This window comes from Schistocerca serialis, chromosome 8 (assembly GCF_023864345.2).
Source record: "Schistocerca serialis cubense isolate TAMUIC-IGC-003099 chromosome 8, iqSchSeri2.2, whole genome shotgun sequence".
Lineage (NCBI taxonomy): Eukaryota > Metazoa > Arthropoda > Insecta > Orthoptera > Acrididae > Schistocerca > Schistocerca serialis.
Genome location: NC_064645.1, coordinates 409,173,467 through 409,200,224, shown reverse-complemented (window position 1 = coordinate 409,200,224; position 26,758 = coordinate 409,173,467). Strand labels below are relative to the sequence as shown.

Genomic DNA, 26,758 nt, shown 5'->3' with positions numbered 1-26,758 from the left:
AACCCAAGACACCCAGGAAAAAACTGTCTCAGGTTGAAGGGGACACGCAGACCCCCACGATGCCAAAGACAGGTAGTAATCGGATAAGGGAGGAATCAAAGACTCCCTCCTCCCTGGATAAGTGAGTCCAGAAAAAACTTAGGCAAGAAATAGGGAAACAGACCTATAGTACTCCAGTCTCTGTTTTTAGGATGGCAGTTATCCAGGAAAGGTATCCACTGGCGGCCATTACGTCACAGCAGGAGGCACTAGTACAGATGGCCCTCTTTTAAAAGATTGGGGGGGGGACATTGACCCAGGTCCCAACTTCAGGGGGGACTATTTAGACCATGGTGCACTCATTTTTATCTGTGAGGGGGTGCAGACAGTAGAATGGCTCAAGGACAAGGTGCCCATGATATCCCCGTGGGAAAATGCGAAGCTGCTGGTCAATACGGCAACGGGGTTTCTTAAGACTGCAAAGATATCATTATGAGTACCCAAGATCCTTAAGGAAGTCTCTCCCAAGACTCTTCAGGAAACTAGGGGCCCAGAACCCAAAAGTTCCAACAGCAGACTGGAGAGTGATTAACCAGAAGGTTGCTCCGGAAAGACGAACCCTGGTGGTGGAGGTTAGTGAGAAGTCCTTGAAGGCGATGCGGGAGCAGGACCTGAAACTGTTTTTAGGGTTCTTGCAGGTCACCATCAGAGTTCTCAAAGACCTCAAAGATGGCAGTAAGATGGAGCCTGGAGGTGCTGCAGATTAATCTGCAGCACAGTAAAGGGGCCTCTGCTGCCCTGAGCCACTGCCTGTGGAGACAGGAAGTGGATGTGACCCTGATACAAGAACCCTATTTATACAAAGGGGGTGTAACGGGCCTTGGAGGCACTGGAGGTAAGCTGATCTATGTTAAAAATCTAAGAAACTCCAGACCATGCATCTATGTTAGAAATGGCATTTCTTTCATGCCAATGATGGATTTCTGCTCTAGGGACTTAGTGACCATCAAAATGCAGTAATGTGAGGAAGGTATCACAAGGGAAATTGTCTTGGCCTCAGCATACCTCCCTTCAAAGACAGTTCTCCCCCTCCCTTGGAGGTGAGGAGACTGGTAGAGACTTGCCATCGACAAGGTGACCAACTGCTGGTGGGGTGCGACACCAATGCCCACAACCTAGTGTGGGGCAGCAAGGACACCAACAGTAGAGGTGAGTACCTTCTTGAATTCCTCTTAGCTAACAACTTAGAGGTCCTGAATAGGGGCAATGAACTTACATTCAGGAATAGCAGAAGGGAAGAAGTAACTGACATAACATTTGGTTCCATGACGATGGGTAGCTATGTCAAACAATGGCATGTGGTGTTGGAGCCATCCTCATCGGATCACATGTACATTAAATTCAAGGTTGAAATGGGAATCAGACAGACCATGACTTATAGAAATCCCAGGAAAACAGACTGGGAGACATATAGGAGGCTTATCGGAAATTAAAACCACGATATGGAAGCCAGTAGAATTTGAGGAAGTAGCAGAGGCTGTTACCTCTGCCATAGTGACCTCATATCAGGACAACTGCACAATCACCAGGAAGTGCACAAATAGGAGTGTTCCTTGGTGGAATAATAAATTGGAAACACAAAGAAAACAGGTACGGAGACTGATTAATATTGTGAGAAGCAAAGTACAATGGGCTAAATATCATGAGGCCCTTGTCAGTTACAACTTTGCAATAAGACAAGCAAAGGAGTCATCCTGGAAGCATTCTGTGAGGAAGTGGAAGGCATGGCTGCAAAAGCCAGACTTCACAAGATTCTCACTAGAGTACCAACTAATCCAGGAGGTATGTTGAGGAAGGAGGATGGGGGATATACAAAGACAGCACATGAGATGCTGGAATTGCTCCTCAAAACTCACTTTCCTCAATATGCTCTGCCAGATAACACAGACCAGTGTGTGACCCTAGAGAGACAACGGTTCTCAGACACTTGAAGAGAGGACTGGGAATCGGCCAAGGAGTGTGTGAACTTCAACAAAATCCAGTGGGTGGTGGGAACATTCCAGCCGTCCAAGTCACCTGGCCCAGATGGAATTTTTCCAGCTCTCCTGCAACAGGCAGGAGGAAAGCTTACAAGAATCCTATGCAGGCTATTTAGGGTTAGCTTAGCAATAGGAATCATTACCAATGTCTGGAGGGCAGTGAAGGTTGTCTTCATCTCAAAGCCTGGGAGAATTGATCATACCAAGGCAAGGGATATAAGACCAATCAGTCTGTCCTCCTTCATTCTCAAAACACTGGAAAAACTGGTTAATGTATACATTGGGGAGAGGAGGCTATGTAGGGTCCCTCTACACCTGAACCAATACGCATACCAACCAGGTAAATCATGTGAAACAGCTCTCTACCAACTCGTCGGGAAGGTGGAAAAAGCACTTCACTTCCAAGAAATAGCCCTCTGCATCTTCCTGGATATCGAGGGGGCCTTTAATAACACAACTTTTGATTCCATGGTAAGGGCAGCAGATGTGCATGATCTGGGGACCACTATATGTAGATGGACCAGAGCCGTGCTTAGTGGAAGGAAGGTAGAGGCTACCATGATGAATGAAAAGATGGTAATTAAGACCACTAGAGGCTGCCCACAAGGAGGAGTTTTGTCTCCTCTATTGTGGAATCTAGTGGTGAACGAACTCATTGAGGAACTAAATTCCAGACAATGCTTCTGCCAAGGATACGCAGATGACCTTGTCATAGTAATACTTGGCAAATTCACTGACACAGTCAGGAATATGGCACAAGGAGTGTTGGACATTGTGCAAAAATGGTGCATTAAACAGGATCTGAGAGTTATTCCTAAGAAGACTTTTGTGGTCCCATTTACGAAGAGACATATTCAGCATGCAAGTTGGAATCTAAAGCTCTTCGATGAAACTACCTGTGAAGGGGACAGTGAAATATCTAGGGGTACCCTTGGATGAGAAGCTAACTTGGACTCCTCATATTAAGAGTATCTGCTCCAAGGCAAAAAGAACTTTAGTGAGTACTAGGAGGGCTTGTGCAAAAACTGGGGCCTAAGACCCAGGGGTATGCACTGGATATACACCACAGTGGTTAGACCTAGGATTTCCTATGGGGCCGTAGTGTGGTGGAAGAAAGTAGGTGCAAGATTGGCCTGCTTAGCCATAACGAGTGGAATTAGCAGCACACCAACCACTGGAATGGAAGCCATGCTGGATATGACTCCACTTCACCTTTGGGTTAAGATGGAGGCAGCAGCTGGGGCATACAGACTTAAAACTGGCCAAAACTGGGTCTCATTTGGATATCCAGAATCACACACTAACATAGTGAGTGAGGTAAATATAGGTATGGCTGGGAAATTGCCCGCTGACTATATAATAACTCCTTACTGCTTCGACAAGCCTTACAACATAATAATTGGAAGTAGGGAGCAGTGGGAGAAAACAGTTCGACACCTTACGGGGGACATCGTTTGGTTCACCAATGGGTCGAAAACAGATCAAGGCGTTGGGGCAGGGTTGTACGGAGTTCAGCCAAGACTGGAGAGCAGCATCTCTCTAGGGAAACTGGCCTCTGTATTCCAAGCCGAAATTACTGCAATCAGGGCATGTGTGGAGGAGAATATGAGTAGGTGCTACAATGACTGTAGCATCTACATCTATTCAGACAGCCAAGCAGCCCTGATGTCATTGGCAGCTCCTGCAACAAGACCTAAGATTGATGCATATTGCCACACGGCTCTGGTGGAGCTAGGGGGAAGCAATAGAGTGCACCTGGCCACTCAGGGATCTGTGGCAATGAACAAGCCGATAGATTGGCTAGGATGGGGGCAACAACTCCATTTATTGGACCAGAACCTATCTTGACAATCACCAAGGCTATGATCAAATTAGAACTATGAAACTGGCTTAGGACACAGCACGTAGGATATTGGACCAAGGTCCATAAACAAAAACATGGTAAGGTAATGATGCCCAAGCCGTGTTTTAAAAGAAGCTCTGTAACCCTGGGATTGGACAGGAAAGAGATCAAACTCATGACTGGACTGATGACCGGCCATGGGAACTTCAAAAAACACCTACACACAATGGGTATAATGGAAGAGGACCCTAAATGTAGGATCTGTGATGAGGGTGAAGAAACTGCATCACACCTAATCTTTGAACGCATGGCATTGGAGAGTAAAAGGTACAGAATCTTCGGGACAGCTAGAACTGAAAGAAATTGTGTCTATCAAAAAACTGGTAGAGGAACTCCTTGCACTATTTAATGGAACTGGTTGGCTTTACTAGATATACAGGGAACGATACTGCACAATAAACCTAGTTTCGGTGCGGGCAGTGGCGGGTTAGACCTAAGCTGTTTTAGCTCTCCTGTTAAAATCAAATCAAATCAACCACTAGAACTAGAGCACTGTTGTGAATTAATCATCGACTAAGCAGTTCAACTACCCCTGTAGCCTCATGCTGTGCTCACCACTGGGTACCTCCAGTCCCAGCCACTCTTGCCATTAGCATCCAATATTGTGGTTGCATGGTAGGCAACATGTAGGGCATTGAGTGCCATACAAAATATTGGCCTTTGGAGACCTCACACTCAAGGGGTACTTTGTAAGAGGATTCAGAAACTAGAGATTACATGGATAGTCATTATTGAAATTATAAAGCTAAAGGACAGATAACATAAGTGCGTAACACCATACGATTATTGATTCATGGTCAGCCACAAATGAAAAGCGAAAAGAAGGAAAAAATGGGCATGGGGGAGGTTGGGAAACAAGATTTGATACTATTCTTTGATCACAGTAAATTTGTCAACTATGTCCAGCAGTAAATCTATATCTAGGGTTGTAGCAAAAGGTAAATTGTGTATTAGATTGATTTTCCTTCCTTTCTTTTCCATTCAGGGATAGGATGAAAGAAGAAACACTACCATCATGACTCATTTTAGATAATGAAATCTCAGAATTTTGTGAGCAGAGCTATGCACCACGCACATCTTTCTATAAACATATCTCACTGCAGTGTGTTCTGTAGCATTCTCATGACAAACAATGGAACCTATGATGAAGCACATAGCTCCTTTTGTAATCTTTTCCAACCCTTCCACGATTGTAACTAAGTACACACCCCGGAACATCAAACAACACTCAATAACCAGTTGAATAAAGGTTTTGTAAGGAACCACTTTAGTATTCTTTCAATAAATATAACTGACATTATTTTATATAATAGAGGGAAACATTCCACGTGGGAAAAATATATTTAAAAACAAAGATGATGTGACTTACCATACGAAAGCGCTGGCAGGTCAATAGAAACACAAACAGACACATACATACACACAAAATTCAAACTTTCGCAACAAACTGTTGCCTCATCAGGAAAGAGGGAAGGAGAGGGAAAGACGAAAGGAAGTGGGTTTTAAGGGAGAGTGTAAGGAGTCATCCCAATCCCGGGAGCGGAAAGACTTACCTTAGGGGGAAAAAAGGACGGGTATACACTCGCACACACACACATATCCATCCACACATATACAGACACGAGCAGACATATTTAAAGACCAAATATAAATATAAATATGTCTGCTCATGTCTGTATATGTGTGGATGGATACGTGTGTGTGTGTGTGTGTGTGTGTGTGTGTGTGTGTGTGTGTGTGTGTGTGTGTGTGTGTGTGTGTGCGTGTGCGCGTATACCCGTACTTTTTTCCCCCTAAGGTAAGTCTTTCCGCTCCCGGGATTGGGATGACTCCTTACCCTCTCCCTTAAAACCCACTTCCTTTCGTCTTTCCCTCTCCTTCCCTCTTTCCTGATGAGGCAACAGTTTGTTGCGAAAGCTTGAATTTTGTGTGTATGTATGTGTCTGTTTGTGTTTCTATCGACCTGCCAGCGCTTTCGTATGGTAAGTCACATCATCTATGACATTATTTTATCTATGATAGTTTGACTTTTAACACAGGAAGCTGGAACCATACTCTTGTTCATATACCATTCCCAACAGAAATTATAATTTTCTTCTTTATGTGATTTAGACTTATGAATGACACAATATGACTGTTCCATTAATTAGCTACTCTGTTATTTGAGCACAGAATGCAGAAGTTCTATTAGTTACAATGTAATTTCTCAATTACTGATGACAACAGGCTAATTAATTTACTTTGAAATAATTTTGATGGAAAGATACCTATAATTCAAGATATTCCATGAATGTGTGGAAATGGAATTTGGAATGAGCTAATGAGTAGTTCTGACTGAAGCATTATACCTCAAGTTAAAGCCCTCATCTCCATCTTATCAAGTACCTTACTTTTTCCAAAAACCTTATATTTCAAAAATTATTCATAAATGCTATGTTTGTCTTCCATAACATTTCATTTTTAACTGGCAATTATTTCTATAATTCAGTTAATAAGTTTTGTAGCCGGAATTTTTCTGATTATGAAAATGCCCACTTTCACTATGCAAACATATTAGTTTGCTAATTATTTGATAGAGAATATTCTATATTTTATCAATTTTTGGTAGGAACTGTGAACCACTGCAGGACTATGCATAATATTTGCAATATAGTCCATATAATTTTGTCAATTGTCCAATTATCCAATCCACAGTTAAACCAGATTACACCTTGGCTCTCTGTAATTCCATATCTAGTAATTTTTCCTTTTCCAATTGTAAATCAAAATATAATGACAAATTTGAATTATTATTCCTATGCACTTCCATAAATACTTGTGGAGGACAACACTTCAGTCAGTTGGTCCTAACAGCTAAACCGTTAACTCCTATATGTGAACGTCTTAAGTCCTTGCTTAGCTGTCAATGCCCAAATTTTGAAGTAGAATTATTATTATTTTTTTAAATTTCTTTGAGAAAGTCAGTCCATAATTTGCATTCATTTTGTCAACAACTTTGCAAACAACTTTTATATGCAGTGAAAATATATATCAACCTAACTTCACTCTGAGTAGAAAAAGTGAACTGTAAATGTGTTGCCACTGTCAAATATGTTGTAATGGGATGTGTGTGCTTACCTGTGATGAATATTTTGATGAGGTATAGTATACAAGCCGACCAGTTTAATAATTCATGTATCAATAAATGTGGAAAAGTGGCAAGCTAACTACTGCAACATTGCATCGGGTGCTTCAGACCTCTCATTATCCCAAATAACAGCAAGACAACATACATGTAAGGGCAGCAACTGCAGCCCAGCAATTAGTCACATTACAATCTGCTTTTCCAATGGCTAGGTTTCTGTGGTTGTTCCACTTTTATATTGCTCTTGACAGATACTCTGAAATACTTGACAGCTGTGGCTGATTCCCCCATGAATCATCACTAATTATATAGTTAAACAATACTGGTTCCTGCATCTGTTTGGACTCACTGCAATACATTTGTTTATGTTAAGAGTCAGCTACTGATTTTTACTCCAGAAATTTCTCATCTGCAAATCTCTTAGCATTTTGTAACAGTATCCTATCAGTGTCACCTTCCCGTAAATACCTATCATTTGCAAACAGCTTCATGGAGTTAAAGACATTATCTGTTTGGCCATTTACAAATATCATCAACAGTAACAGTTCTCTCACACTGCTGCATATGTTGTTTTTACTTCTAAGGTGCCTTCCCATTAAAATATTGCAATGACTTCTGTTTAATAGGATGTCCTCAACACAATGCAATGACATATTTGTATTTTTGTTTCCTATGTTTTGGTACAGCACTGTATCAAAACATCTTTCTGGCAGTCATGAAAATCAGTGTCAACAAGAACTCCACTATTTAGTTCCTTTGCGAACTTCAGAACAAACAGAGCAATCTTGGTTTCACAAAGTCAATTACTGTAGAACTGATGTCTAGTCCTGTAGAAGAGTTGTTCAATTTCTAGAAAATTCATGATATTACGTTTCAAACTATGTTTCATAATACTACAAAACAGTGACATCAATGAGATCAATCTATGGTTCTGTTCCTCTATCCTGCAAGCCTCCTTATAGTTTGGAACAATCTACACTTTTTCCAGTCATGCGATGCACTTTGTTGTCCCAACAACTTACAATAAACTTATGGGTTTAATGTAGTAGGATTGCCGGATCCACTGATGTACACTATGCCACATCTAATACGTATGATTTTATTGGCCCGAAGCACACATATACAGATATACATTGCTGTATCACTCACGTCTGTAGCAAGCGAGATGGGGGAATCAGGGATGGGATGAGTGAGCATCATGGCCGTCTGTAAGACTGACTTGAGATTATCAAATGCGCATCGCATATCTGGAGTCCACGTGACCGCCTGAGACCCTGAAGTGTTTTTCCTGTGCGAGCATCCATCAGTGGGGCTTCAAGGTCAGAAGCATGGGGAATGTGTTTGCGGTAGTAATTTACTGTTTCTAGGAAGTGGCAGAGGCCCTGAAAGTCTTTGGGCAAAGGCACCATACTAATGGCCACAACCCGTTCGGGTAGGGGGCAGATGCCGTCGGCAGAAACCACGTGGCCCAGAAAACTGACACTAGTGCGGCGAAGTTGTGACTTAGCATTGTTCACTGCAACACCATTTGCTTGTAATAGTTGTAACACTGTATTTAAGTGGAGTTCACGTTCTTTGAGTGAGGAAGAAAAAAATTCGCATATGCATATGCAAAGTCCAGTTTTCCAACCAATGAGTCAACGAACCGTTGCCACGTCTGTGCAGCATTTTTAAGGCTGAACAGCATAAATAGATACTCGAACAATCTGAACGGGGTGATGATGGCAGTTTTTGAACATCCTCCGGTGCCACTGGCAGTTGGTGGTACGCATTGTGACAGTCGACTACACTGAAAATTTGAGCCCAATGCAGTTGGGAAGCAAAATCTTGAATATTTGGGATGGGATAATTATCTAAAATAGTCACCGCAGAGGTGGAAAGTGTCATCTTTCTTAGGCACCAAATGAATGGGTGGTGACCAACTACTAGAAGAAGGGTGAATAGTCTTACTGTCTAAAAGTTCCTGAATAATAGCAATGGTGTGTTTCAGTTTTTCTGGGTTTAAATGCCTAGCCTTTGCACGTGCTGGTGGACCTTCCGTGGCATTGATTCTATGGACAGTACCGTTGTCGATTGCAAACGCTGACGGGGATGATGGACCCGCACCTGATGCAGTATGACTAATCTGTAATGCACATGCTTGTGTGTCCCAGGCTGGCAGATCAGCTGCAGTGGTGGTGATCCACTGGTAGTCTTGTCATGGAGCTTGGTGGGGTACTTGGTAGTGTCACAGGCACAGCTTCTGTCCGGAGTAGAAAAGTCACGTGGCATCGGCGGCAAGTGCGTGGATGCAGTGCGTGGACTGGGGGCGTGGCCGTGTGTGACAGCTGGGTAACCTGCTTACGAGCATCTTGTCAGCTTGGCTTGCATGGTGTCGATGCGTAAGCGGAGGGCTTCGTTGCTGTCCCGAAGTTCATCATTGTGTGATTTAAGAGAGAGCTCTGCAACAGCGGCTTCAGCTAGCTCACACAATAGAGTGGTGCTCTCGGATGAGAGGGAAGAAATATCAGAACCGATGGTATGGTCTACCAAGTTAAAGATTAGTGTACCTCACTGTACATTAGGTGAAAGGGCATGGGCTAAGAGAGAACCTATCCCAAGGACAAGTTCTTCCACATCAGCAATAACGAAAGTTCACTGTAAGGGAGTGTTAATGTCCTGCAGTTTAAGGTTTAAATTAGTTATTCCATGAGATTGGATCGAGCAATTATTGGTGGCACGAAGTGGGGGCAAGGCTGACGCTCAAATTTAATACCTGCAGACAAAGGTATCACACTAACCTTGCCCCTCATGTTGACTAGAAACGAAAGACAAGACACTGCACCTTTCACGTACAAGCGTACTGGCACATGAAGTGAAGAAGTAATAAAGGAAAGGCGTCTCTGTGATCCAACGCATCCTATAGTGCCTGAATTGGGTCGCGCTATTAGTTTGGGAACGTGCATGGAGAATGACATTTCTTAGTTGCGTTGCCAAAGTGGGAATGGAAATAACACCAAGCAGAACGGCATGTAGTGTTGTCCACCGAGTTGGCTGATGCCGAAGCAGTGTTTGTAGATTCCTCCGATGTCGGCGTAGTAGTTGTGCTGGTAGGAGAGGAGTTACAGCGGCGGTGGCTGCCACGACGTTGGGCCCACGTGGAGCGAGTCGTACGCACTCTGTATCGCACAATGGAAACTGTCGCACAGGTGTGCCAACCCTTGAGGCCTGAGGGCCCCCTGAGGGAGGGAGACCGGGGGGGGGGGGGGGGGGTTTATGCAGGGGTGGCAGAATGTTGTAAACCTGGTATGCGATCTTCAGTTTAGCGTCCAGTGGGGCTGAAGTTACATGGAGAAGGTGAATTTGAACTTCCGGAGGAAGTTTGAGAAACCAGATGGTCGAAAGTGTAGCATCTGGCATATGATGTGTGTCAATCATAGTGCGAAGATGATGCCAGAGCTGCGACGGGGATCTGAAAGCCAGTGATTCGTGACTGATGATGAGGCAGATAGCTTCCTCTGTACATGTGGATAGGCGCTCGAGGATGGTACATTGGGCGAAGTCACAATATCACAGATCAGGTGTGGTTGATCATGGAGGTGACATTGTAAGCAAAGGAACTTCGAGTTGTTGTCAGCAATTCCGTGTAGGTGCAGGACGTGGTTGACCAAGGCAAACAATGTGCGTGGGTGATCCTTGTGAAGGGGTGGTAGCTTAGGCTAACAGATGGGGGAGTTTTGGTGTGACTTTGTCGGAAACTGTCACTCCCTGCCCATAGCTCTGCAGCGTCACTGGCTCAGGTGCAGTAGTGGTGTACCAGTTCCCAAAACTCTCAGTCGCATGAGGCACAGTAGGTGCAGCTGGCTTGACCGTGGTCAAGAAATCAACAAGTCGGGCATTCGACAGAGTAATGCCAACAGGTGTAGAGTGGACCGGCGTTTTAGAGTTGACCGTAGTCATTTGCAGAGAATGACAGAGTACAGTTTCTGGGCCCCTCCCCTACAGGTGCATTAAAATTGTTAAAAATCTCCTAATGTTTGTGGAAGACACAGCAGGAACGACATGTGCCATTGGAAACACTCACAAAGCAGACGCTGCTGGTGTGAGGGTGGGGGTGGGGGGAGGATGGAGGGGGGGGGGGCTGGTGTCAAATCTGGAGTTCCAGGATAAACATGAAATTTCCTGTCTTGAGCGTCTGGCTCGATTTGTACTGCCACTGACTCGAGTGGAAAGTTCACACTGGCACTCGGGAAACTTGTAAACATATTCACTGGGGTTTGAGCACATTGTGTCGGTCATTGTTGAGCACTCTGAACATGTGGAAAGTTCACATTCAATGTAAAACGTTCGCATTCAAAGTTTTGCGCACGTTCTATTGGTATGGAACACTGTCACACGACTGCTGATTCATGTAGGATAACAAAAAGTTATTCTTCGTGCCTGATGCTGGCACAGGTGGCTGTGGCAATGTAGAAGCACTGTCCTGTTGAGTACAGCTAGCCGGTGTGTTCAGAAACTGCGTCAAACTATTGTGAACACAAGGTGGATAATTCCAAAACAACGCTAAAGCGTCCGTTGGAAAACCTAGTTGGCACATGTGCAGTGTAGCAGGTGGTAAGCGATCCATTGTGTACTGTTCGACGGTACGAGAGTTTGTTGTAGTGCTCGTGAATAAATTTGGAGTCACCAGTATGGGTTTAGTGTAGTAGGACTGCCGGATCCACTGACGTACACTATACCAAATGTAATGAGCATGATTTTATTGGTCCGAAGCACACATATACAGATATACACTACTGGTCATTAAAATTGCTACACCACGAAGATGACGTGCTACAGGAAAAAGATGCTATGATATCCAAATGATTAGCTTTTCAGAGCATTCACACAAGGTTGGTGCTGGTGGCGACACCTACAACGTGCTGACATGAGGAAAGTTTACAACCGATTTCTCATACACAAACAGCAGTTGACGAGCGTTGCCTGGTGAAACACTGTTGTGCTGCCTCGTGTAAGAAGGAGAAATGCGTACCATCACGTTTCCGACTTTGATAAAGGTCGGATTGTAGCCTATTGCGATTGTGGTTTATCGTATCGCAACATTGGTCCTCGCGTTGGTCGAGATCCAATGACTGTTAACAGAATATGGAATCGGTGGGTTCAGGAGGGTAATACGGAACACTGTGCTGGATCCCAATGGCCTCGTATCACTAGTAGTTGAGATGTCAGGCATCTTATCCGCATGGCTGTAACGGATCGTGCAGCCATGTCTCGATCCCTGAGTCAGCCGATGGGGACGTTTGCAAGACAACAACCATCTGCACGAACAATTCGATGACGTTTGCAGCAGCATGGACTATCAGCTCAGAGACCACGGCTGCAGTTACCCTTGACGCTGCATCACAGACAGAAGTGCCTGCAATGGTGTACTCAACGACGAACCTGGGTGCAAGAATGGCAAAACGTCATTATTTCTGATGAATCCAGGTTCTGTTCACAGCATCATGATGGTCGCATCCATGTTTGGTGACATCACGGTGAACACACATTGGAAGCGTGTATTTGTCATCATCATACTGGCGTATCACCCGGCATGAAGGTTTCGGGTGCCATTGGTTACACGTCTTTGTCACCTCTTGTTCGCACTGACGGCACTTTGAACAGTGGACGTTACATTTCAGATGTGTTAAGACCCTTGGCTCTACCCTTCATTCGATCCCTGCAAAACCCTACATTTCAGCAGGATAATGCACAACCACATGTTGCAAGTCCTTTAGGGGCCTTTCTGGATACAGAAAATGTTCGACTGCTGCCCTGGCCAGCACATTCTCCAGATGTCTCACCAATTGAAAACGTCTGGTCAATAGTGGCCGAGCAACTAGCTCGTCACAATACGCCAGTCACTACTCTTTATGAACTGCGGTATCATGTTGAAGCTGCATGGGCAGCTGTACCTGTACACGCCATCCAAGCTCTGTTTCACTCAATGCCCAGGCATATCGAGGCCGTTATTACGGCCAGAGGTGGTTGTTCTGGGTACTGATTTATCAGAATCTATGCACCCAAATTGCATGAAAATGTAATCACATGTCAGTTCTAATATAATATATTTGTCCAATGAATGCCCATTTATCATCTGCATTTCTTCTTGGTGTAGCAGTTTTAATGGCCAGTAGTGCACATATTCTTGATTCTTGGTACACGTGTTTATCATTTTGCGTGACCACAGATTGCTCACAAAGAACTTGCCAAACAAAGATGTTACACACAACTTGGTCGATAGTCAACACAAACTGTTTTCTAGAGAGAGGCCAGTTATTTCATATTTTTTTACATAGATCCCTCAACCAGTCCACAAGCCTATTCTTTGTCAAACAACTTGACGTGATTAACTACTCTGTGTTCACTTATTTTTATATTTCTAAATTTCACATTGGTATGAAAGTGCAAACTGATATCATTTTCTTCTTTGAAGAAATTTTGAACACCATAAACACAGATAACTGCAGAGCACGTAAATTCATACATTACATCTTTGGCACCTTGTAGACAATGTGTTCACAAAAGGATCAGCACTTCTGAACCACTATAATGAGCAAAAGGCACATTTTAAACATGCTGCAGACTGAAAAAAATCCCAGAACCAATAAGCAGATGTCAGCAGTATGACTACCACAAGAATATTCCTATTTCTTAGGTTAGCACAACCAGGAGCAAAAATGTATAAGTAGTTGGGATTACTATGTAGTTGTCATCAGTGGACAAACAGTACCACCATTGACAGTGTTCACCTGTCAACACATTTTGGAATGTCCTTTACCGAACAGACTGAACATTCAGTTCTGTGCACTGGAACAATTCTGCCATCTGACTACAGAGGTTTAAGCACCATAGAAGGTTTGGTGAAGGCCATGTAAGTAATGAACATGACCAATTGCATACATACATAGCCACCTAAACACCTCCACCACTGGAAAATATTGAGCACACTTGTGCTCTTTTGGGCAAATAAATCAACAAACAATCAACATTCTTGCAGCTTAAGTAAGTTTAATAATGATATTGTTCACAACTTTCCATATGTACTTTTGAACATGGATGTTTGCTTGTATGTATTTCTGAAAATTCAGTCACCAGTGCAGAAGGAAACTCTCAGACAATAGTGAGCAGTAGCAGTTGCAGATGATAGTTTTCTAGAAACTATAGTTACACACATAAAATCTAATATTTCCTCTACAATCACACAGCAAAATATCAATGGACGATAAAAATATTTACAAGGAAGCAAAAACCTTAATGACCAAAAGCAAAGAGGAAATGATATTGGAGGAGGCTGAGTATGCAGGTGTCATTCAGTATGAATTCATCTCAAAAGAGACTCTGTGAATAAGGAGTTTTATGGTGTTACCTTCCACTGCCTGAAATACACTTTTTAGAGAAATGACCACAAGAATGGGTTGCATATCAGGTTTTGCTGCATAATAATGCCTCCGAGTACCATCCATTTCTGGTTAAAAGTTACCCTACCAAGACTAAACAGAACACTGAACTTTTACGCCTCTTGTTCTGTCTGGCACCTGCCAATTTTATTAGCTTTTGTGGTTAAAAATTAAAGTTAGAGAGATGAAAAACTGATGGAAACTAACACAGTGGCCGAAGGCCATATCAGGTAAAGGGTTCAGAATGGTTTCAATAACTCTATGATAGTTGAGGCACATATTTTATTGCAGGGATGGAGTACTTTTGTGGAAATATAACTTTTTAACACCGTAAGTGCAATAAATACCCACTTTTAAACAATTCTGATATCTTTCTGATCACACCATATGAAAGAACAGACACATGTAAAATATCGCAAAGGAGCATTAGGAATTTCTCTATAATATAATTTAGTTATTTTATGTCAAATACTATATTTTCTGTAAAATTATTTGTGTAGTGAAGTATATAATGCCATGTTAGTTAATGAGGAGAAAGGTAAAAATCCTGAAGAAGTTAATAAAGCTTGGGAAATGTTAGAAAGCATCAAACCATGTTAAAACTTTAATGGTTGGTTTTAAAGCTCAATTAGGTAAAGAGAAAAAAATGAAAGAAAATGGAGGGCTGATTTCCTGCACATAAATGGACAAACCAAAATGGTCTTCATATCCTACCTACAAAGAAACTCTAAATGTCCAAGTTAGGAAAGGGGCTAGTTTTGATTCCGACCATTATTTAACATGAATAAAAGTAAAACTTCAACCTCAAAAACTCTTCAAAACAAAAAATGTTATCCCAAAATTTGACACTGTTAAAATAACCCTGACTCTAACATGTGAACTTGACAGAAAATAATCCAACAACTGGAAAAGTCTAAATGAAAATTAATCAAAACAGCACAAAATTTAATTCTGCTTTGAAAGAGATAAAAACACCCTCGGTGGGATGCAGATTGTTAAACTGCAGTAAAGTCCAGATACGAGGCATTCAAAAATTGGAATAGTAACAAAACTGAAAATACGTACAGCACCTTCCTAACTGTAAGAAAAGAAATATCTAAATTAATGCGACAGACTAAATGAAACTACAAAAAATGCCCAACTTTTAGAAATTGATTAGGACTTCCAAAAGAACAATACAAGAAACTTTCATAAAACATTCAAAACAAAACTAACTGGTTACCGACCTCAAAGTCTTCGCTCCAAAAATGAAAATGACAGTTTGGCTCTTAACAACCAGGCAAATTCTAAGATACTTGCTAATTATTTTGAAAAACTATTAAACTGTCCAGAACCTGTGAATAAATTCCAGCCACAGTAAATTAATAACATCAACTCTAGCTCTCAAGTACAAGAGGTAATCAAAATAACTAAACAAATTAAAAGACTTAAAAACAATAAAGCATCCAGAGAAGATGGTATAATTGCAGAACTACTAAAATAAGCCTTCCCCATGAACCATGGACCTTGCCGTTGGTGTGGAGGCTTGCATGGCTCAGCGATACAGATAGCCGTACCGTAGGTGCAACCACAACAGAGGGGTATCTGTTCAGAGGCCAGACAAACGTGTGGTTCCTGAAGAGGGGCAGCAGCCTTTTCAGTAGTTGCAGGGGCAACAGTCTGGATGATTGACTGACCTGGCCTTGCAACATTAACCAAAATGGCCTTGCTGTGCTGGTACTGCGAACAGCTGAAAGCAAGGGGAAACTACGGCCATAATTTTTCCCGAGGGCATGCAGCTTTACTGTATGGATAAATGATGATGGCATCCTCTTGGGTAAAATATTCTGGAGGTAAAATAGTCCCCCATTCGGATCTCCGGGCAGGGACTACTCAAGAGGACGTTGTTATCAGGAGAAAGAAAATTGGCGTTCTATGGATCGGAGCGTAAAATGTCAGATCCCTTAATCGGACAGGTAGGTTAGAAAATTTAAAAAGGGAAATGGATAGGTTAAAGTTAGATATAGCGGAAATTAGTGAAGTTCGGTGGCAGCAGGAACAAGACTTTTGGTCAGGTCAATACAGGGTTATGAACACAAAATCAAATAGGGGTAATGCAGGAGTAGGTTTAATAATGAATAACAAAATAGGAGTGCGGGTAAGCTACTACAAATAGCATAGTGAATGCATTATTGTGGCCAAGATAGACATGAAGCCCATGCCTACTACAGTAGTACAAGTTTATATGCCAACTAGCTCTGCAGATGATGAAGAAATTGAAGAAATGTATGATGATATAAAAGAAATTATTCAGGAAGTGAAGGGAGACGAAAATTTAATAGTCATGGGTGACTGGAATTCGAGAGTAGGAAAAGGAGAGAAGGAAACATAGTAGGTGAATATGGATTGGGGCTAAGAAATGAAAGAGGAAGCTGCCTGATAGAGTTTTGCACAGAGCATAACTTAATCATAGCTAACACTTGGTTCAAGAATCATGAAAGAAGTTTGTATACATGGAAGAATCCTGGAGATACTAGAAGGTATCAGATAGATTATATAATGGTAAGACAGAGATTTAGGAACCAGGTTTTAAATTGTAAGACATTTCCAGGGTCAGATGTGGACTCTGACCACAATCTATTGGTTATGAACTGTAGATTAAAACTGAAGAAACTGCAAAAAGGTGGGAATTTAAGGAGATGGGACCTGGATAAACTGAAAGAACCAGAGGTTGTACAGAGTTTCAGGGACAGCATAAGGGAACAATTGACAGGAATGGGGGAAAGAAGTACAGTAGAAGAAGAATGGGTAGCTCTGAGGGATGAAGTAGTGAAGGCAGCATAGGATCAAGTAGGTAAAAAGACGAGGGCTAGTAGAACTCCTTGGGTAACAGAAGAAATATTGAACTTAGTTGATGAAAGGAGAAAATATAAAAATGCAGTAAATGAAGCAGGCAGAAAGGAATACAGACGTCTCAAAAATGAGATCGACAGGACGTGCAAAATGGCTAAGCAGGGATGGCTAGAGGACAAATGTAAGGATGTAGAGGCTTATGTCACTAGGGGTAAGATAGATACTGTCTACAGGAAAATTAAAGAGACCTTTGGAGAAAAGAGAACCACTTGTATGAATATCAAGAGCTCAGATGGAAACCCAGTTCTAAGCAAAGAAGGAAAAGCAGAGAGGTGGAAGGAGTATACAGAGGATCTATACAAGGGTGATGTACTTGAGGACAATATTATGGAAATGGAAGAGGATGTAGATGAAGATGAAATGGGAGATACGATACTGCATGAAAAGTTTGACAGAGTACTGAAAGACCTGAGTCGAAACAAGGCCCCGGGAGTAGACAACATTCCATTAGAACTACTGATGGCCTTGGGAGAGCCAGTCCTGACGAAACTCTACCATCTGGTGAGCAAGATGTATGAGACAGGCGAAATACCCTCAGACTTCAAGAAGAATATAATAATTCCAATCCCAAAGGAAGCAGGTGTTGACAGATGTGAAAATTACTGAACTATCAGTTTAATAAGTCACAGCTGCAAAATATTAACGTGAATTCTTTACAGACGAATGGAAAAACTGGTAGAAGCCGACCTCGGGGAAGATCAGTTTGGATTCCGTAGAAATGTTGGAACACGTGAGGCAATACTGACCTTACGACGTATCTTAGAAGAAAGATTAGGGAAAGGCAAACCTACATTTCTAGCATTTGTAGACTTAGAGAAAGCTTTTGACAATGTTGACTGGAATACTCTCTTTCAAATTCTGAAGGTGGCAGGGGTAAAATACAGGGAGCGAAAGGCTATTTACAATTTGTACAGAAACCAGATGGCAGTTATAAGAGTCGAGGGGCATGAAAGGGAAGCAGTGGTTGGGAAGGGAGTGAGACAGGGTTGTAGCCTCTCCCCGATGTTATTCAATCTGTATATTGAGGAAGCAGTAAAGGAAACAAAAGAAAAGTTCGGAGTAAGTGTTAAAATCCATGGAGAAGAAATAAAAACTTTGAGGTTCGCCGATGACATTGTAATTCTATCAGAGACAGCAAAGGACTTGGAAGAGCAGTTGAACGGAATGGACAGTGTGTTGAAAGGAGGATATAAGATGAACATCAACAGAAGCAAAATGAGGATAATGGAATGTGGTCGAATTAAGTCGTCTGATGCAGAGGGAATTAGATTAGGAAATGAGACACTTAAAGTAGTACAGAAGTTTTGCTATTTGGGGAGCAAAATAACTGATGATGGTCGAAGTAGAGAGGATATAAAATGTAGACTGGCAATGGCAAGGAAAGCGTTTCTGAAGAAGAAAAATTTGTTAACAACGAGCATAGATTTAAGTGTCAGGAAGACGTTTCTGAAAGTATTTGTATGGAGTGTAGCCATGTATGGAAGTGAAACATGGACGATAAATAGTTAGGACAAGAAGAGAATAGAAGCTTTCGAAATGTGGTGCTACAGAAGAATGCTGAAGATAAGGTGGGTAGATCACGTAACTAATGATGAAGTATTGAATAGAATTGGGGAGAAGAGGAGTACGTGGCACAACTTGACAAAAAGGAGGGACCGGTTAGTAGGACATGTTCTGAGGCATCAAGGGATCACAAATTTAGCATTGGAGGGCAGCATGGAGGGTAAAAATCATAGAGGGAGATCAAGAGATGAATACACTAAGCAGATTCAGAAGGATGTGGGTTGCAGTAAGTACTGGGAGATGAAGAAGTTTGCACAGGATTGGGTAGCATGGAGAGCTGCATGAAACCAGTCTCAGGACTGAAGACCACAATAACAACAAAACTAAATGGGTTTAACACTATAAAAGAAATCACTTAACTAATAGGACATATCTGGCAAACAAAGGAAATACGCGAGGACTGTAAAACTGCCCTAATTCATCCACTGCATAAAAAAGGGAATAAAACTGATGTTAATAATTGCGAGGAATTTCTCTTCTCCTGGTCACATTCAAAATTCTCTAGCAATGTTTACTTTATTGAGCCAAAGTACAGTTATAACCCAAAACTGGTGAATACCAAGCAGGCTTTAGACCAAACAGATCCTGTCTGGAACAAATTCTTAATTTAAAACTAATCCTTAGGCACCAAAGGATTTATAGTAACAACAATGAATGTGCATTTGTGAATTTTAGAAAGACCAACAACTCAGTTGATTGTGAATCTCTTTTCCAAATTTTAAAGGAACAAGGGCTAAATGATAAATCTAACACTTATTAAAGAAACGTCAACTGACACTAGTTCTAATGTTAAATTCTTGGGAAAAATTTCTGAACCATTTGATATAAAGACTGGTGTTGGATGGGGAGATGGACTCTCTTCATTACTGTTTAACTGTGATTTGGAAGAGGTAATTACAGAATAGCAAGAGATAAAATTGAGCCAAAATACAGATCAATCAATCAAGTTAGGTAGAAGTAATATTAGAGTAGATTGTCTCATTTTTGCAGATGATCTGGCAATTTTAACTAGGGATATTACCACAACTCAAAAACAAATTCTTAAAGAAGTTACAGAAAAAGTAGGACTACAAATATAATTCGGAAAAACAGATTATATGGCATGCGACAAAAAAGTGCCAATGTTTTTGAACATGAAATATAGAAAAATAAAAAGGGTTTCTCAGTTTTAATACTTGGGAGAAATCATACAAGAAAAAAGTCTGTAAAACGCTGCAAATGAAGTTCACTGTCAAAAAATGGCAACTGCATTCAGATTAACACAAAATATTTATAATAAAAAATCACTTTCTAAATTCAGTAAACTTAGGCATCACAGCATTGTAACCAAACCTGAATGTCTTTATGGAGCAGAAACTTTCATTTTAAACAGAAAAAGGGATACTGACGAAATTCAAAAGAAAGAAAGAAAGAAAGATTATTATGAAAATGTTAGGTCCCACAGTTACTGATGGAGAAACTTATAGGCTGAGAAGTAATAAGGAAACAGAAGAATACACAGACATACATGGTGACATGAGAAAATGAAGACTTAAATTGTAGGGGCACATTAAAAGAATGGCATCCACTAGGTTGACAAAGCAAACAGCAGAATTCTACAAAAAACAGAAGTAAGGCCAAAACTAAGCCAATTAAATGGATCGCTGTGGTTCAGGAGGATCTTTAAGTAGCCGGTATAACTCAGACAGATGTTACAAATAGAAAAACATTCAGACAAAAGATATCTGATTGGAAAACTGGTCAGAGGGAAAGTAGAAAACAAACTGGAAAACCGTGGTATGATGACAGAAAGAGACTTCCTTCTGAAAGGAGGAAACAAATTTGGACCCAAAGGAAGACCAACCATCAAAAGTGAATCTGACTGATTGTACCTCGCGTGGTCCTATTGGGCCCATACATGAAGAATAATAGTCAAGTACAGATGATGACATCTAATTCATATTCATTCTTTTATTATACGAGAAGACATGTTTTGCTTGCAGTTTTCTTGAAAAATAATTTTTATTTACTCATTCCTCCAGGAAAACATGTTGCCACTCACTCTGTAATTTATCAGAGTACCAGAACTCAGGGATGGAAATTCTGGCTAAGTTAAATTTTTGTATTATGCATCTTCAACTTAGTGTATAGGAGCTGATAGTGTTATCTATAAAGTTACATAAATTTCTCATACAAAATATTACATAAAAACAGCAGATGAACAGAAGGAACAGGAGCTTTTCTCAAAGTAGCTTAATCTAGAATTAATTTCCTTAGCTGTCAATGTGACTAGACTAATAGAGCCTGCTCATAAATTGTTGCTATTATACTTTACAGAAGTAGCCTGCAGTGGTTACTTCTGTCTGTTAATATATAACTTGCCTCATTCTAAATCTCTGCCTGATCTCTTTTAATAGGATTCACACAGAGAGTGATTGAGTATGCATCGTCGGCAGTTGATAGAGCAGTAATAACACATTTATATACTTTGAAGCATTTGCAATAATATGTATACTAAAACACTACACATATTGTAAGACCAAATATTTCACCCTTAAGCTTATCTAACATTAGCAATATATATGAGATATAATCAGAAAGCTACCTTTGTTAGCTGGCCTGTGCGGTCATACTCCTCTTCAACAAAATAAAGTTCCATTTCTTCAACGTCATTGTCCAGAATGTACTTCACTTTACTAAGATAGAGGTCCGGATCATCTTGTTCAAAGTACTGTAACAAAATTATTCTCAGTCTGTTTTTTGACAATTATTATAAAATGTAAGTAAATTAAACCAAGAAGTATGTCACACCAATCCGAAGAAAGGCAGCTGCCAGTTTCCTGTATCATTAAGCAGTTTTCAGAGCTGTTAACAACGATACTACTACTATCACAATCAGCACCACTACTAATATTACTAGTAGTAATATTTTTAGATCATTGCATGTAACATAGATGTAAACTGTCAATATGCAGAAGAAAGCTTATAAAAGAAATACAAACCAATGAAAAAGCTGCCATTAGTACAGAAAGGAAAAGATAACATGCATGTGTGGTAGGTCTGCAGCTTATAGCCTATGTTGCGTGTACCGTGAATGCCACCAAGAGTTTCTCACTAAGCCAGTTTATTGGAATCTTGTTATAAACTTGTTTTCTCTTAGACTGCCCTTTGGTTGTTTACTTGGAACTTTTGTTATGGACTGATCTTGCTTGTAACATTCCTACACTGGATTTCGTTTGGCTTATAATAATATGTTGCTCTAGTGTGATGACTGTACTGACTGTACATATCTGTATCTACTCCTCCGGAACTTTTATAATGCAGCCTTAATAAACTGCTGCTGGTGCAAAAACAAAAGTTAGTCACCTGTTTTACAATCTATTTATATGAATTTACTTATTTTTAGTATAACCACCATCAGTCACAACAGATAACTAACTCCAAGTGCTCACAGCAACCACCTTCAGATTTATCACAAACTCAGTTGAGTTATAATTATATATGTCAAACTATATATATTGTGGCTTGCCACCATACATGCAGTTTCTGTAGTTTTTTTTGGTACATGTCTTCTAACTCTTTATCACAATGATCCAGAGACTTGAAAGAGTTCCAAGAAATATCTGTTGCTTGTCTTTACGACTAGTCTTCTAATTCTGTCCTACATTCCTACAGTAGCTGTAATAAAATTTTCTTTAATATAATCCACATCTGAAACTGTTCCTCTGTAATAAAACTCATCTCTTGATTTTAATTTTATTTTTCTTAAGTTTTTTGCCACATGTCTAGCAACCTTACTAAATCACTTTTCAAGGTATTTAATTTCTCTTCTAATTCCACTACAAAGCTTTCATTCCTAAGGTTCCTAAATAGAAATAGTTGGGTCTCTAAGGTGTACATTACTGTTTACTTTACCTTGCTTTATGTAGTAATATGCAGACACAAAAGTAGATAGCATGTTGCATGTCCTAAAGCAATTGCCTGAGATCTCTTACTCCACTATTCCCATCCAGGCCAGAATACAGATGCCACACGAAGTTGTACACAGCAGCAAAGGTCTCCACTGACCTTATTACCCAGTGCGGCCAGAATTTTGTGAGGCACTTCAATGCTGCTGAACTTGAACAAGGTTCTGCCCACAGCAGTTTCAATTTAAAACTGAGTTTCTCATAGTTGCCAAACTTGAGAAGAGGCTGTTAGTAACATGGTAAATATGGTGGGTGGGAGGGTCCACCCTCCCCCCCCCCTTCCCCTCCCCAACCAGAAAATTTAGTGTTTTAAAAGCTATATTTCAGACATTTTCTGACCCTAAATTAAAAAAAAGGAAATATTTAACTTATTATATATTTATTTTTGTTTCATTTTAAAATTAATCAAAATTATGATCTTCAATAAAGAAAACTTCTTTGGCCTCACTGTCACTCACACTTCTAATGAATGTGACAGGGGAATGTGCAGTTTATGAACCCCTTGTTCCATTCATGTTTACTACTGACTGCTGCTTTCTCCATACATTCATTTCTGCCTCATAGAAAGCATCTTACATTTTTTTGTTGTCATTTCCCTTTCGTATTGCAGTAGCTCACTTGCTGACAACAAGTTTTTACAGAGTCAGACAACAAATCCTGTTGTTGCTGCTGCTGTGATATTGAGAAATGACATACAGGGTGTATACGCGGACAAGGAAAAAAAATCCCAGATTTTTTCCCCGATTTCCCCCTTAAAACACATTTTCTCCCGGATGGATATACACTTTTTCCGTGTTATGCGACATATTTTTCCTTGGAACTGTAAAACTTATTAATCCTTTGAATGGTTATGGTTTTATACACCGGTGTAGAATTTCTCAGCCCTTTGGAAAACGAAACTCAGAAAAAAAAAGATAATGTACACTGCTTATTTTCGTATAAATAGAGTTCCATCAAACACCGCATGTTACTTTCCGAAGCATTGAAATCGAGATTGCGATGCGCTTTTGTAAGCCAGTCATACCTCATGTCACGTGATCTCATCAGCCGATACAGTGGATATTCAGAGCTTAGGACACGTGATGTAGTCAGTCGATAGCATTATCACTGTTAAGTAGCGCGTACACACAAGTAGGAAAAGTTAATGGTGTAAATTAATATACATAGTGTTGCTTCAAGAAAAGCAGAACTTGCACACTTAATATTGGCCTCGGCGACTATTAAGTTGCAAGAGAAGCAAAACTTTCATGTAGAATGTTGTTGTTTTTTTTGCGCGTGTTACACTTTAAGATACATCACACAAATGCGCCAGTAAAATTTTTAATACCGATATAAATGTCTGATCTTCTGGGCCCGAAATTTTTTCTAAATGGTCATCCTCAAATAGTTGATTTTTAAATGAGAGTCAAATGCTCTGTTGTTTAAGAAATTCATCGCACATTCTCACACTAAGTTCATCTTGCGTAAAAGGAAATTTACTTTGAAAGTAACGCTTTTCAATCAATCATTCACAATATTTTCCCACGACCTGTTAGAAAGAGGTTCGTTTCAACAGTTGCCAGTGAGCGCCAGATAACAGATGACAGACATCACCACACTTGCGCAGCTATGATGACACAGGAAGCCCATATGTTCATACATGTAAAACATTAAAAGATCTTGCATAATGTCATAAAAGAAACAAGACATCAGAGGAATTTCGTGAACCACACAAAAATGCATAATTCGGCTTAAAGTGCACATTCGTATGTCCAGATTTGGTTGTAAATTTTATTGGAGTACCAGTACTGTATTATCTCATTTTTGGTTCTTTATTATGGCATAATGCCGTATGTGCTACAAGATGAAAACGTGCTCTTTTGAAATGCAGCAAACAGTTGAAACTAGCCAATAGTGTGGAATTAAACACTTCGTTTCAAATAAATTGACTGCCTCAGCCGAAAAGATTAATTAAGCCATATTTCTTTAGCAAACTGATAAAAATAACTTCATTATTCTGCAAGGCGATTAATGCTTGACTGAAATTGCCGCCCAGGGCAGACACTCCAGTTTGCTCCCAGCGAATATGGTAGCTTGCGCGCGCCAGTAAAATTTTTCCGGGTAGCATCTTGCTGCTTGCTTATACAGCTAACAGCCACACTTTTGTAGCCAGAAGCGGAAGGAGGTACATACGTGACTCAACTGCGCATGCGCATGGGCCCACTCACAACTGCTCACACAAATCTAATGTAAACAGTTATGACGTCATGCTCATTGGAGGCAATTTGTTGTCATGAAGCATTGCATAGTCTTCCTAAAGCCTTTGACACATTTTGCTACTGGCCGACGCTTCTATGAGCACTGTGTTTTGGTGTGTACATGCTGCATTTCCTTTGCAACTTAAGTTTTATTTTAGTTTGTTTCTCTCATTCACGTTTTATTGCTGCAGTATTATTCTGCTATAGTGGGATGCAGTAATATCCTACGATAGAGTATTATTTCTTACCTGTCAAAATAAAAAATAACTGAAAACTAAAACAAAAAAGATATCCTGGAATCCTAAAAAATTCCCAGGTTTTTCCCGGATTTCTCCCAGGCGAAAAAATTCCCAGGTTTTTCCCCGATCTCCCGATTGTCCTGGGTCGTATACACCCTGGACAGATTTAATTTTTTTATATACGTCACTGTTGATGGAGCAAAGCAATGGAGAATTTTTTGTTTGGGTGTCAAGCTTCTGTTTAATATTTTTACAAATATGATTTCAAACATTCCAGATGTGCTCATCTGCCTCATACAGTGTGAGAAGTTCTTGTCCACTCCATTTCATAAAGGAACACATGTAAAGACAAAATGCAATACTATAAACAAAGCACAAACAAACACTAGGATTGTGTAGCAGCATTTAGTGGTAACAAGCCAAGAACTATGTTCCTTTGATCTGTACCGACACAGCTGTGGATCACTGGCTTTGTGTTGCCAAGATGATGACAACATATTGCAAACATTGGTAGCCCACTATTAGCCACAAACAATGTTGTGAACAAATGTTACAGAGCATGTTTTGAACTCGACATAAATGCACCTTTAGTGAGCTGTGGTGACAAAATCACCGGTAGACACGTTTACTGCATATCCGCGAAGGACACCATTACAATCTATAAAACATTTTGGTAGCATATGACTAGCAAAATGTACACACATCTTTTTCAGTTTTTTTTTTTAAAAGATCAAATTGTAAAATGTCTATCTCCATAATTTTTTAGTATCTTCCTATAACTCTGTAATTATGGTGATAAATCCGTAACAGTTATGGACAATCTATAGTAGTCATCAGCCATGATTTCTAAACCTCAGAGCCTGTGATCAACATGATCACTTTGCATGCTGAGCAATTGCCAACAGATACCTCAAGTTAATATTATCTGTTAACTGATTCTGTGTGACTTATTATGCATAATATTTTAGAGGGTTGGAGACACTGACCTTGTAGTGAACACGAAGACCAATGAGTTGTGCCAAAAATGACCTCGTGAACCGTGCCCGTACTAACTGTCTGTAGGAACCTCCAAGTGATGATTCGTAAAGGCACTTGCCGACTATTCGACCAGCAAACTCAAAGTGCTTCAACTTGAGGTGAGGAGGCCTCTGAACATTAGGATGTACAAGTGCTTGCTGACCATCTGAAAAGCTCATGAAGAGACCATTGCGTGCATCAAACAATGCTGCACACACAAGTTCAAACCACTCTCGTCGTACACCACCCCAATCCAGACCTGTGGACAAGAACAAACATTGCCAAATAAGGCTAACTGCATAATGATAGATGCTGTTTTGGAAGGAAACTCATTAAAAACATAAATTAATATTAACAAATTCAAGGAATCAACCGAGTAAAAAATTCAAGAGTGAGAAAG

The 26,758-nt window shown here is 40.5% G+C and overlaps 1 protein-coding gene across 1 annotated transcript in view; it reads right to left on the bottom strand.

Annotated features, from left to right (window-relative positions):
- LOC126417041 (apoptosis-resistant E3 ubiquitin protein ligase 1) overlaps window positions 1–26,758 on the bottom strand; it is a 233,590-nt gene that overhangs the window by 20,672 nt on the left and 186,160 nt on the right. The window contains exons 13-14 of the mRNA XM_050084931.1: window positions 26,328–26,617; window positions 21,503–21,628 (exon numbers count right to left, since the gene is read on the bottom strand). Of these exons, the coding sequence (XP_049940888.1) occupies window positions 21,503–21,628; window positions 26,328–26,617 (416 nt within the window). The remainder of the gene's footprint in view (window positions 1–21,502; window positions 21,629–26,327; window positions 26,618–26,758) is intronic.